The sequence below is a fragment of the Somniosus microcephalus genome, chromosome 15, assembly GCF_052327205.1.
Source record: "Somniosus microcephalus isolate GS21.2 chromosome 15, FLI_Smic_1.0, whole genome shotgun sequence".
NCBI lineage: Eukaryota > Metazoa > Chordata > Chondrichthyes > Squaliformes > Somniosidae > Somniosus > Somniosus microcephalus.
In genome coordinates, this window is record NC_141001.1 from 41,637,198 (window position 1) to 41,650,344 (window position 13,147).

A 13,147-nucleotide genomic window follows, 5' to 3' on the forward strand; every position below is an offset into this window, starting at 1 on the left:
CTCCACTCTATTCGGTCACTGCTCTGCACTGCCACTAACGCCACCCCTCATGAGAAAATGTTTGTCTTCCCAAGGAAGTCCACATCGGGGACATCGCTACCGCCATGGCTGACGTCCCCAGGGCCGGTCCTACTGAGAAGGCACGTGAGGACCCATAAAACGGACCCCCTGGTCGAGAGGGTCGACCTCCTCCACGCCAACCCCCAGTATGCTTACATTGCATACCCGGACGGGCGGGAGGACACAGTCTCCATAAGAGACCTTGCACCCTCGGGGGCCGCAGTAACTCACTACCACCCCCCCCCCCCCCCCCTCCACGATCCGATATCCAGCCCCAGCAGACGGCAGGCCTGGGCCCCGCAACCTGCTCGACATCTACGAGGACGACACGCCTGTGCCACAGCCCACGCAGGACTCGACGCCGGAAGCTCCACTACCCCTGCCGTCGCCACGCCGATCACAGCGGCAGACAAGACCTCCGGAGAGACTCCAATACACTAACTTTTAATACACTTCACCCCGCCGGACTCAATTTTAAACAAGGGGTGAATGTGGTAAACCACTGTTTGTATTCCACTGTGTACATGCCTGGACATGCCTCGGCTGACTCCTCCCACAAGTCCTAGTATAAAGGTGACTGCTCCCCAGCCCTTTGTATTTCTGGACCGGTCGACCACTCGAGGCAGACCTTCATTCTTTTGTTAATAAAAGCCTTTAGTTACTCTCTTAACTCTCAGTCTTTTATGAGTAATTGATAGCGCATCACGCGGGAAACCCCCGACCTGAATTTCTGGGCCAATATCTTCCAAATGCTTACCATATCTAATTTGTCTTGTTGGTACCTGCCTCACACTGAGCAGATTTTTTCGGGTTATTATCAATAATCACAAACAAACACGTTCCCTTTTCAGCCTCTGCCAATGAAGAAACAGCCTTTCATGTTATACTCATTTATTTTGCCTCTTCCTAAATGTACATCCCATTCATATTTCAGACAATCTATAATTGGTACGAGTATCATTCTATTTACCTTCTCAGATTACTTCATATTATCAGCAACTTCAATGCTACCACGACAGACACCCTGTTCCATATCATGCACAAATATTGTGACTAGCAGAAGTCCCAGAACAGATCCCTATGGAACACCACTGCTTAATTTTTATCTAGGGCAAAGCATTTTCCATTGGCCACCACTATCTCTGATGTTCCTAAACTGGTTCTCAATCCATTTAGACATGAGCTTTAATCTCCCTCAAAATCTCACATTAGGATTCTTGTCTAAAGTGTTTTGAAAATCCAAGTTCAACCTCTCTGCAGCCTTTGATATGATTAACTATGCCATCCTGCTCCAACGCCTTTCCTCTTTGTCCAGCTGAGTGGGACTTCCCTCGCCCGATTCCACTCTTACATATCCTGTCATAGAAAGTGAATACCCTGTAATGGCTTCGCTTCCCATCCTGGCACTGTTACCTCTGGTGTCCCTCCCAAGGACCTATCCTTGCCACCTCCTATTTTTCATCTACATGCTACCCCTCGGCGACATCATCCGAAGACATAACCTCAGGTTCCACATGTATGCTGATGCCACCCAGCTCTACCTCACTACCACCTCTCTCGACCCCTCCACTGCCTCTGTGTTTTCAGACTGCTTGTCTCCCCTGCCTTCAGCCGTCTAGGTTATAAGCTCTGGAATTCCCTCCTTAAACCTCACTGCTTCGCCACCTCCCTCTCCTCTTTTAAGACTCTCCTTAAAACTTACCTCTTTGGCCAAGCATTTAGTCATCCACCCCAATATCTCTTTCTTTGGCTCAAGGTCAATTTATGTCTGATTATGCTCCTGTGAAGCAGCTTGGGATGTTTTCTTGCGTTAAAGACATTATGTAATTGCAAGTTGTTATTGTAAATTAAATCTACTGTTTTACCCTTGGTCATTAGCAAGGCGCCTCCACAAATAATTCCAGTAGCTTTTAAGGCATGACAAATTACTTCTAACACCATGTTGACTGATGTGTCTGATACCTATACTCTTAGATGTTCATTTATAGCATACCGAAGAATGTCTTGAAACATTTCCCTCATTATGGATGTTGAGCAAACCAGTCTGTAATTTGAATTTTGGAACTATACTTGTCATCCTGCAATCCTTAGGTGGTACTCAAGTATTTATCGATTTCCTGAAAAATATCAACCAAAACATTGCTATTTTCTCTCTTAATTCCTTCAGGAGTTCAGATGTATCCCATCTCACGTAGTAGTCTTGTGACTGTTTAATCCTTCCAGTTTCTGCATAACCTATTCTTTACTTTTTCAGCTATGGATTACTTAGCCCCATTTACTATGACAGAGGATTTGTGAAGAATCCATGCAATATGTCTGCCATATCCTAATTGTGTATAGTAATTTTACCCACCAAATCCTTTAATGATTCACCCAGTTCTTTGTTTGCCTTCTACTTTTAACACCATTCTAAAAATATTGGGCCCTTCATACTCTCTCCATTTTACTATTGTTTCTAATACTATAATTGGCTATCTTCAACCACTTTTGAATCCCAATCTGGCCTATTTTCAGTTTCCTTACATAGAATTACATAGAATATACAGCACAGAAACAGGCCATTCGGCCCAACTAGTCCATGCCGGCATTTATGCTCCACTTGCGCCTCCTCCCAGCCTTCCTCATCTAACGCTATCAGCATAACCCTCTATTCCCTTCTCCCTCATATGCTTATCTAGCTTCTGCTTAAATGCATCTATACTATTTGCCTCAACTACTCCCTGTGGTAGCGAGTTCCACATTCTCACCACTCTCTGGGTGAAAAGGTTTCTTCTGAATTCCCTATTTGATTTCTTGGTGACTATCTTATATTGATGGCCTCTAGTTTTGCTCTTCCCCACATGTGGAAACACTCTCTGTGTCTGCTCTATCAAAACCTTTCATAATTTTAAAGACCTCTATCTGGTCACTGCTCAGCCTTCTCTTTCAAGAATAAAGAGACCCAGGCTGTTCATCCTTTCCTTCTATCTTGTAAAGTATTTCTACTTGTTTTTTAGGTTCCTTCCAAACTCATTTTTATACATTTAAACCTAGATCTTGATTTGCCTTATTAAACTTTCCTTAAATACGCTCCATTCTTCTGGTCTATTTTTAAGCATAGTTTCCAGTGAAATTTCCCTAACATTCCTCTCATGGCTCCAAACTCTGCTTTTTTTAATTATTATTTGTTCTTGGGATGTGGACAGCACCAGCAAGGCAGCATTTATTGCACATCCCAGCTGGCCTGAGGGTATTAAGAATCAACCACATCGTGTGGAACTGGAACCACATGTAGGCCAAACCAGGTTCCCTACCCTGAAGATGACTGTAGTGAGCCAGTTGGGTTCATAATGCACTGTGGTGAGGGGCTTTGAACTTGCAATCTCTGGTTTGCTAGTCCAATACCATAACCACTAGGCTACAATCTTGTAATGCCACATTGCTGATCTTGGCCTTAGCTTTGGCAGCAATATCAAAGCTAACAATACAATGATTGCTCAATCTCAGGTGCTCACTAATTCCTAGGTTGCTACCAGCTCTGGTGACTGTTAAACAGTCTTTGCTCTGATGGCTTAACTCAGGAAACAATCTCATTGCCTCAGTGAAATTGCTAATATTTTCACCCCTCCCTCTGGTTATTCCTGATCTATCGGTTCAAGCTCTCAGTTATTGAAATCCCCTATTATTACCAAATTACGACTTTCAGCTGCCCGCGTTATCAACCCAAACTGTTCCCCATCCACCTGCCCATCTTGAGCTTTTGTTCAATTAATAATTGATAGTTACCAGTTAATAATTTGCTGCCTTTGTCATTACTCAGTTCTATTCATATTGTTTCAACTTTCTCCCCTTCAGCTGCTATATCCAAAACTTTCTATAGCAGCTATATCATTCCTTATCAATAATGTAACTCCCCTGCCTCCCTTTGTATCCATGTGAAACACTTCATACCTTCTCAGCTCCATGGCTCTTAAATGCCAACAATACCAATATTCTTGCTAATTTCAGATTTACCTCTAAATCCAGTACTTTATTTCCCCATGTTCCTTGCATTTATATAAAAACATTTAAGCCCATCCTTCGAAACATAAATTTTCTTATTTGATCTTTTTGTTACTGATGTCATTGATTTATTTATCTTTGGGCTGTTTTGTTTACCCCTCCCCCTGCCTCACCAGCTTGCATTGTCCCCACTGGCCTACTTAGCCTCTATGCAAGAAAAGTTAATGCTGAGAGTTTCACTCTGGGAGGTCTGGATGGTTGGCACTGTCTGTCTGTAGTAGGATGGGTGGTTTGTACTCTTGGTCTCTTTAGAGGATGGGTAGTTCCTACTCTCTGGAGTTGGGTGACGGACAGTTAGTCTTACTGTGGAAAGATGAGTAGCTGGCACTCTCTGAGGCATGGGTGACATGCATTATTGGCAGAGTCTCATTGGGGCTGGGTGACTGGCACCGTCAGTCTCATTGTAGGAAGATGGGTGCATGGCATGGTTAGTCTCACTAATGGAGATAGGTGGTTAGTGCTGTTGATCTAACAGTGGGGGATGGATGACTGGTACTGTTGCTCGTTGTGGGGGATGGGTTGGGTCGCACTGATGGTCTCATTACGTGAGCAAACAGAGTTAGTGATCTCAGTCTTGCTGAGGGGTGGAGGTGGGGTGGGATTAGGAGTAGCAGGCCCCCGGGCAGTTACTGTTTGAGTAACCTTCCTGGAATCCAAGCATTAATCTGAAGGTCACTGTGTACCTGTCTTGTTGCCTCTCTTCACTAGCTTCTCTTTTCTCTCCCCAGTCTCAGTACGTCTTCCTGAACCAGTGCGCTATGGACTACATCAGATCAAGCAAACAGCAAACCAATGATGGGATCTACCAAAACACACCTGCCCTCATCTACGAGAACACCTCCGCCATCCGAGCAGCCCAGGTGTCCAATGGCCACATACTTTAATGGAAATGGCCTCGGAGCCGCCTTTTTAGATTCAACTGCACCCCTTCACTAATTTTATTTTGTAAATTATAAATGTACTTTATTTTTTAAGAGGAATATATATTCATTCAGTAAGACATGTTTAAAAGTTCTGTACTTTTTAATGCTGATTTGCTATTCTTTCAAAATATAAGACTACTCTGGAACAATGGCTGGGCAATGCCCAAGAACTGTAGGCAATCTTTGCCAAGCCCTCTGGAACTTTCAGGAATACTTTGAAACCTTTGAGAACCATCCACATAATTCTTTGCAAATAGTGAACCCTTTCGAGTGTGTCATATTGACTTTTGATGCATGGGTTCTCTCTGTAATTTCATGTTAAATGTGACCTCTTTACGATAACACTGATTGGTGTGTGAAATAGAGATTGTCTTTGACAGGACTGTCTCAAAAGTATTTAATCTTCCCATTCTTCAGTCAGTGAAATAAATTTATTGTTAAATTATCTGAATAGCAATATTTAAGGTGTGACCTCTCCAGGCCTCATACTCGTGAAGCACTGCAGAAATGCAAACCCTTAGAAATATCGCCAGAATCTGGCACAAGCTGTGAGAGTTGTTTCCTGAAGTTGATCCCTTACTTGCTTTCGCCAAACCTGATGAGACATTGAAGCCATATTTTATAGTGATTGATTTCTTCAAATCAGGCCCACAGATTAAAAAGGAGCCATTTCTCCAACGAAATCCAGCATCGTGGCATGAAGTGAAATGGGAAACTGTTTTCTAAACTGACTAGTTATCCGCACTGGCTGGATCTCTCAGCATGCCCTATGTGGTATAATTACTTAATTGTGCTGTTTTCAGGTTCCATGTTTAATTAATATTTAGCATGCAGTACAGCACTGGAATTGAGATATAATCAGCCTCCAGGTTATTCACCTATCCAAACGGAGAGATTTCTCACACTGTTTAAATAAACTATGTCCTACCAGACCAGGCTTTACTCAGATGTTCTGAGTCTTCCAACATAGCTAACGGACAAAACAGCAACAAGAGGCAGCTTAGACAACAGAGAATCAATCCTGTGTGTGTGTGCATGCAGTATGCTGAGTAACTAGCTGAATGTAAAGTTGTTTCTGGATTCAGATGTGTATAAGGCAATGCATAAAACCTGAATGTTTATTTTGTTTTGCTAACTTAATATTTTCATTGCTTTCAATACTGATGCATGTCTGAATTGAGTGGAGGGCTTTTAAAGAATTTGTCTCAAAGTGATCGATCTCAGTTATTGCTGAGAGGTAGTTGGATCTCTGAGTCATTGCCAAAGACGGTAATGAGAGATCTCTGTGTGACTTAAGCAATATTGGGAGTCTTCCAAAGTGTGAGCCAGATACAGATTCGATATCTATTGCATATGCATTAGTTAAAACTTTTAAGGAGTGTAATATATGAATTTTGATTTAATCTTGAAGTTGCAGTGAAAAAGTGATTGAACCTCTCGGTGTTGGTGTATTTTAAATGCTCATGCTAAATCTCTGTAGCCTAATTTGAGAGCATATGATTTGATGTATTTTGAATTTGAACAGTGATGTATTTATTTGTTGGACTTTGATCCTACATAATTGGGGTGAATAAGGGAAAATCAGCGTACCACAGCCAAGTCCACTGAACTCATAGGATCCAAGAACATTATTACAGCTGGAGCATTTGTTTTAAATTTAATCTGTGTATCACAAAGAGCTTTGATTCAAGCAGCACGCTTTATTCAGGGCTTTATGGGGCCACCACGTCACTGGAAAATGCTGCATGGGGATGGGGTTGACCTTTAATCATTGCCACTAGTTCCTTCCTTCTGTCAGTCACATTCTGACTAGGAGGCCCACGTTCAACAGGCACAGATCAGCGTGGATTGCAGGGGAGTCCTGATAACCATTACCTGTCAAATAGATTTTCAACCACTCATCAATCTCTCACAGGTAGTGCCACTGACAGAGCTGGTCTTGCCTGGTGAGCTGTTTGACTTTTTTGGGGGGTGAGGGGGGAATAATTGAGAAATCCAAAGCTTGGCCTGAAATTTTAACTTCATTTGGAGAAGGCTGGAGCAGCCAAACTGGGACCTAAAGAGGCTGGAACAATCAATATTTATATTGCAATATGGAAACAAATTGGAGCTGAGCCACTTGTACATTAGGTTAGGAGGGGGATGATATTAGCAGTTGGTGCTGGCCCTGATTCGATTTCCGTTTAAACTATTAAAAACGCGTGCATACTTAGAAAGTTACATTTTAATATTTGATTTAAAACAGATAAGGGGTGAGTTATTAATGGCCACAGCTTTATTTGTTTTTCATTCTCTTCAACTTGCAGAGGGATGATATAAGTGATGGGACAAGATGGTGAGGCCCAGCTAGTTCTGGCTTTATGTACAAGGCGCCTCACTGTGAGGCTCTTCCTCCATATACAAATCGGGCCCAAATCCAATAGAGGGATGCTGGAACACTGGTCAAGTGAAGTAGTTGCAAGAATTTTTTTTAATGCAAATGTCGAGATATAACACAATACTGTATTAACACCCCCTCCTGTGGAATGCCTTGACACTGAGTACTGCGACTCCTTGATTTTTATAATACGCACTTTAGCTGTTGTGCGTGTGTTTTTTGTGTGTGTGTGCCACTGAATCAGTCACCTCTTTGCGATGTATGGGACAGGTATCCATGAGTTGCTTCACGGAGCTGATCTCTGTGCGTAAAGCATAGGTGATGCACCTATGTGCCGTGCATGCTTGTGTGTTTCCTCCACCCCCTCCCCCATTGAACATTTTGGAATGTGAAACCTGGCTGAAGGCACAAATCTTTATTCACCGTGTACCTTATGAATCAATGAATAGAAATTGTAATTTTTTATAATTTATTTTTTCAGTGCACAACTGTTGCAGCTGTGGGTCCTGATGCCAGCTTGCAACATGTGGCGCTGCTGTGCAGAAGATTCTGGCAATATTAGCACTGTACTGTGCACAGTGTCAGAAGTGGAAGTTAGAATGTTTACCAGAGTGTCACCAGTGAAGGAGTATGATGAATGTCCTACACTGTAGACATTTTGTTTTCTGTTGAAGGTGCTGACTCCAGCAGATCCACAAGCAGGAGCAGTGCTTGGGTACCTCACCTAAGTAGCCATCCTTCCTGTGTGAGTCTAGACCGAGTTTGTCAGCAAGATATTCGCCCATGGAGGGCTTGACAATCGAGTCAGATTCTGCCCTCATCTCATGTCCACATACGCACTTTCCAGCAGGAGTCACTGGAGCAGGAACCCTGGCAGATTTTATTTCCCTACCCCTACCCCAATCAAGTTGTGATGAATCCCTAACTGCTTGCTGGCTGAGATCAGCTAACTCGTCGCAGACTAGGCCCTTCCGACTCTCTCTGACTGTGTGGTACACTGAGTGATGCACGGATGTCTCTTTAGGTATTTTTCACACAGCTCTGGGGCCTGTAGACTCCAGTAGGGATTCATTAGATCCACCCTATCAACGACTTGATTCCCACCCTCACTTGTCATTTATCTTCAGTGTCATCCTGCTGGTCCTCCTTGAGCCACTGGAGGGCAGACTTTGAAGTAGCAGATTCCTCCATCTTGAAGGAGGAATGGAAAGTACATCGAGGTATCTGTTCACCCCAATGAAGTAGACCTCCTGTCAGCTGATAGTAGCGGCATCGGGAGGGATTGAGATGATCCAGGCTTGATGAGTCTGTTGCCGGTCAGCAACAGAGAGGGTGAAAAGAAAGGGAGAATGTTTAAGAGTTCTTTAATCATGTTTCCGTGTGCATAACAGATCAGCAGAATACTAGCCCTAATCTGATTTTGGCTATATTTGAGTTACATGTAGAAAAATCTGTCCACTGTTTGTTGGTACAAGCAATTTAAGTCATTCCACTCCAGATGAACGGGTAAAAGTGAAAGGGATTGTAAGATTAGAGCACAGTGTCCAAAATTCATAAGCAGCAGCACTGTGGAGACCGGGTGGAAGTGAGAGACACGGTGAAGGAAGAAGAAGCCATATGCAACAGCACTTTCTGTCAATTATTGTACTAGAAATGTTAACATTAAATTAGAAACTAGATGTGTATATATATATTGGATAATGTAGTAAATGCACTGGATGCATCTTCGGGAGAAATCAATTTATCCTGTCTGTTCACTTCTATTCACAGAAAGGGACTGGTAATTTTATCAGATGTAGAGTTATATTTTTGTGGTTTTCTATGATTCTTTACACTGTCAGTAACGGTAGGGAGCTATGCATTAATGTGATGACCTGAGACACCACCTAAACCAACCGTCAGTGATGCTCCATTTTGAGCTTCCTGTGTTACAATTTAATGAGGTATAAATTGTGTTTTCTAAGTAATGTACAAGGAAAAAAGTTGCCAATAAAATGATCTTTTTACTCTGTGGCCTCGTCTTTGGAAGTAAGAGCAGGATGACCAGCAGGAAATAGCAGTACAATTGAAAAGTTCTGGTATGGAAATGTTAGTCGTGCACACTTCTGGGTTTGGGGCAACCTAAAGGGAACTTCACTCCGCATCTAGCTCATGCTGTACTTGACCTGGGAGTGTTCGATGGGACAGTATAGAGGAAGTTTCACTCTCCTCTAACCTGGGGATGTTTGATGGAACACTTATCTTGATGTCAACAAGTGAATAATTCTTGGTTGTTTTAAATCTGCCCTGTTATCTAAAGGTCATTCACCCTTTGAAGCATTTCTCTCTATTCTCTACGATCTTACTGACTTGTGTTGATGTCTGCGACCTCCTGCATTGCCCTAAGTCAGGAATTTCATTTATTGGATGACATTATAGCCAGGCCTGATCCTCTCCTCACCTGATGTCTACACACATGCACATTGTAGACAGGGACACTGGATAGTGATCAGCAATGGGGAATTTTCCACTCCCTAGCCCAGGGATGCGGAAGTCAGGTGTGCCCCCTACTGCCATTCCAACTGAGACCAGCTACAGACATGCAGCAGTTAATGGGGACCCAGTCAGTGTGTCCGCGTTTTATGACAAAAATCAATACAGACTGGGTCCACCGCACCCCAGTCCTCGAGTCAAGCTGCTAATGCTGCGAACTAGGTCCCTCTCCTAAACCTGCTCCCAGTGCTAATGGCAGAGGTTACAGCTTCTGTATATGACAGGCAGAACAGAAGAGGTGCTTAAAGAAGGAGCGATTCAGTCTAGTGCATTAGCAACTAGACCCTGGTAGAAGTGTGACCGATTGGGCAAGGGGATTGAATGGCAATGAACAGGAGAAGGAAATGGATAGTGATGAAGGGAAGAAGAGAGAGGGAAGGAGCTGGGACCAGTACTTTAGGATGGGGAAAGGAGAGTGCAACATTAACTGAAGAATGTGAAGAGAGAGTGCCAGTATGAATGGGGGTGGGGAGGGGGGAGTGCCAGTTTGCTATGGTAAGTGGAAGATGAGTACTAGCTTAACTCGGTTGAAGGAGGAGAAGGGTGCGGAGTTAAATTGAGAGGGGAGAGGTCAAAGACTACCAGTAAAAGCTGGGAGTGTTGGAGAAGAAGAGAGCATATCTGTGATAGAATGGGAAATTTGATGGGGTACAGTATCACTGATAATGGAGTCTGGAGGGATTACTTTGTAAACTAGAGCACTGGGGATTGAAGGTACTTTGAGAAAAGTGATGGTCTAGTTGGTCTGAAAAATCCAAATGTCATTTTTTATTTTTTAGATGAAAAATCTATCAATTGTAAAGTATAAATTGCTTTTAACATTAACCTACTGCGTTATTTTTTAATGTAAAAATTCATACTTTTTCAGGGGAATATGCCCAAGAATATCTTTTTCCCCCTCCCCCACAAAAAAACCCAACAATTTTGTGCCTTCAATATTTGGATTTCTCCTCCAGATTGACTTGTATTATATATTTTTTGCCGGAGGTATGAGGGGTGAGTTGGCTATGGTAAATTGGGAAACTAGATTAAAAGGTATGATGGTAGATAAGCAGTGGAAAACATTTAAAGAAATATTCCAATATTCTCAATGATATACATTCCATTGAGAAATAAAAAATCCACGGGAAAAGTGAAGACACCGTGGCTAACTAAAGAAGTTAAGGATAGTATTAGATTAAAAGAAGAGGCTTATAATGTTGTGAAGAATAGTAGTAAGCCTGAGGATTGGGAGAGATTTAGAAACCAGCAAAGGATAACCACAAAATTGATAAAAAGGGAGAAAATGGAATGAGAGTAAATTAGCAAGAAATATAAGAACAGATTGTAAGAGCTTCTACAAGTATGTAAAAAGGAAGCGAGTAGCAAAAGCAAGCGTTGGTCCCTGAGAGGCTGAGACAGGAGAACTTTATTGGGGGGGGAAAGGAAATGGCAGTTGTGGTGTATGTAACCTGTTCCACCTTAAGAGAACTACCTTAAGAGATGTACTACTTTCTCTTGGCTGCTGTATACTGTAATACCGGTGGTGACCACACCGGTATATAAGTGTTGTGTAGGGATTTGCTGGGCAGTTCAGCCCTGACCTCCGAATAGTAAAGACCTGTTAAAGTTATTCTTGTGGTCTGTGTCCAGTGATTTATAATAAGCTTAACTGGGACACCCAGACTTAACAGTGGTGACGAGTCCGATCTTACCCTGCGGCAGTTTTACATCCAAGGCAGCTTCGTCCTCAGAACGGGCGTCGAGAAGAGGCATCCGCCCTCATCATCCTGCTGAGCACCATCGCACGGGAGGCATCGAGAACCCGGGTTAAAAAGAAAATTCTGACCACGAAGCCCTCCATCAGCGACAGGCAGTGATCATCCCTTCTACCACGGTGGTGGGTAAGCCGATCAGCGACACGAGCAGAAAGTCGGCCGCGTTGACTGTGGAGTGGGGGAGGGAAAACGGAGGAAAAAGGGCGGAGAACTCGACCACGGCCGGTAAAAAGGGCCGGGCTGCAATCGAGGCCGAGAGGCGCAGCGGCTGGGGCAGCTTAAGGCACGAGAGCCGCGGAGAACTCAAACGCAGCCGGTGTAAAGGACCGGGCTGCAAGCGGGGCTGCGAGGCAAAGCAGCGTCGGGGAATTGAGAACCGCTGGGGAGGCGAGAACGGCAGCAGCACGGCAATCGCCATTGCAGCCAGCGGGGGAAGAAGGCAAACGCGGGAATCCGCCATTGTAGTCGGCGGGGGAAGAAGACGAGCGCGGGAAAGACCGCCAAGCGTGGGAAGCCGCCATTTTAGTAGGCGGGGGAAGAAGACAAGCGCGGGAAGCCGCCATTTTGAGAAAAAGAAAAATTTAAAAAACTTGCAAGGATGCCTAAACATGGGAACATTAATACCTTTGATAGCAATATCGAAGATTGGACCACGTATGTAGAACGCATGGAAGTTTATTGTAAAGCAAATAAGGTACCAGATGATGAGAAAGCACTAACCTTATTAAGCTCAATGGGTGCGAAGACATACGGGCTATTGAAGCACCTTCTATCACCAAATAAACCGGCGGATCAGACTTTCGCGAATATTGTTACTGTCCTGAAAAATCATTTAAACCCCACGCCACTGATGATAGCGGAACGATTTAAATTTTACAGAAGAACGCAGCTGAAAGACGAAAGCAACGCTGAATTTTTAATTGAACTGCGTAAGCTATCAAAGCACTGTCAGTTTGGAACAGGACTAGCAGATGCGCTGAGAGATAAATTTGGGGAGAATGATCTTACACTTGATAAAGCTGTCACTATTGCAGCATCGCACGAAGCCACAGCGAGAGGCACGGCGGAAATGCAGCTACGGTCACCGGAACTCAGCACCAATCAAATGGTCTTGGGTACAGTAAAGTGTTATCGTTGTGGAAAGACAACGCATGATCAGAACCAGTGCTGGTTCAAAAATCAGGAATGCAGAAAATGTGGCAGGCTTGGTCACATAGCTAAAGTATGCCGGTCAGGAAAGAAGACCAGCAACAAAAAGTCACCGCAGGAAAAGTACAGAAAGGTACACAAGGTGACAGAGAACAGTTCGAACGAACAGAAGTCAGATTCAGACACCAGCAGTAATGAACTGGATAGTCTAAGAGTACACAATGTTGGTAAGGAAGCAGACCTCCAAACAATTTGGGTCACACTTCAGATAGCAGGAGTCCAAGTGAAGATGGAATTGGACACTGGAT

The 13,147-nt window shown here is 43.6% G+C and overlaps 1 protein-coding gene across 1 annotated transcript in view; it reads left to right on the forward strand.

Annotated features, from left to right (window-relative positions):
* ptprja (protein tyrosine phosphatase receptor type Ja) overlaps positions 1 to 9,407 on the forward strand; it is a 228,552-nt gene extending 219,145 nt beyond the window's left edge. The window contains exon 31 of the mRNA XM_086007664.1: positions 4,830 to 9,407. Within this exon, the coding sequence (XP_085863790.1) occupies positions 4,830 to 4,985 (156 nt within the window). The 3' untranslated portion in view covers positions 4,986 to 9,407. The remainder of the gene's footprint in view (positions 1 to 4,829) is intronic.
* Positions 9,408 to 13,147: the final 3,740 nt, after the last annotated feature.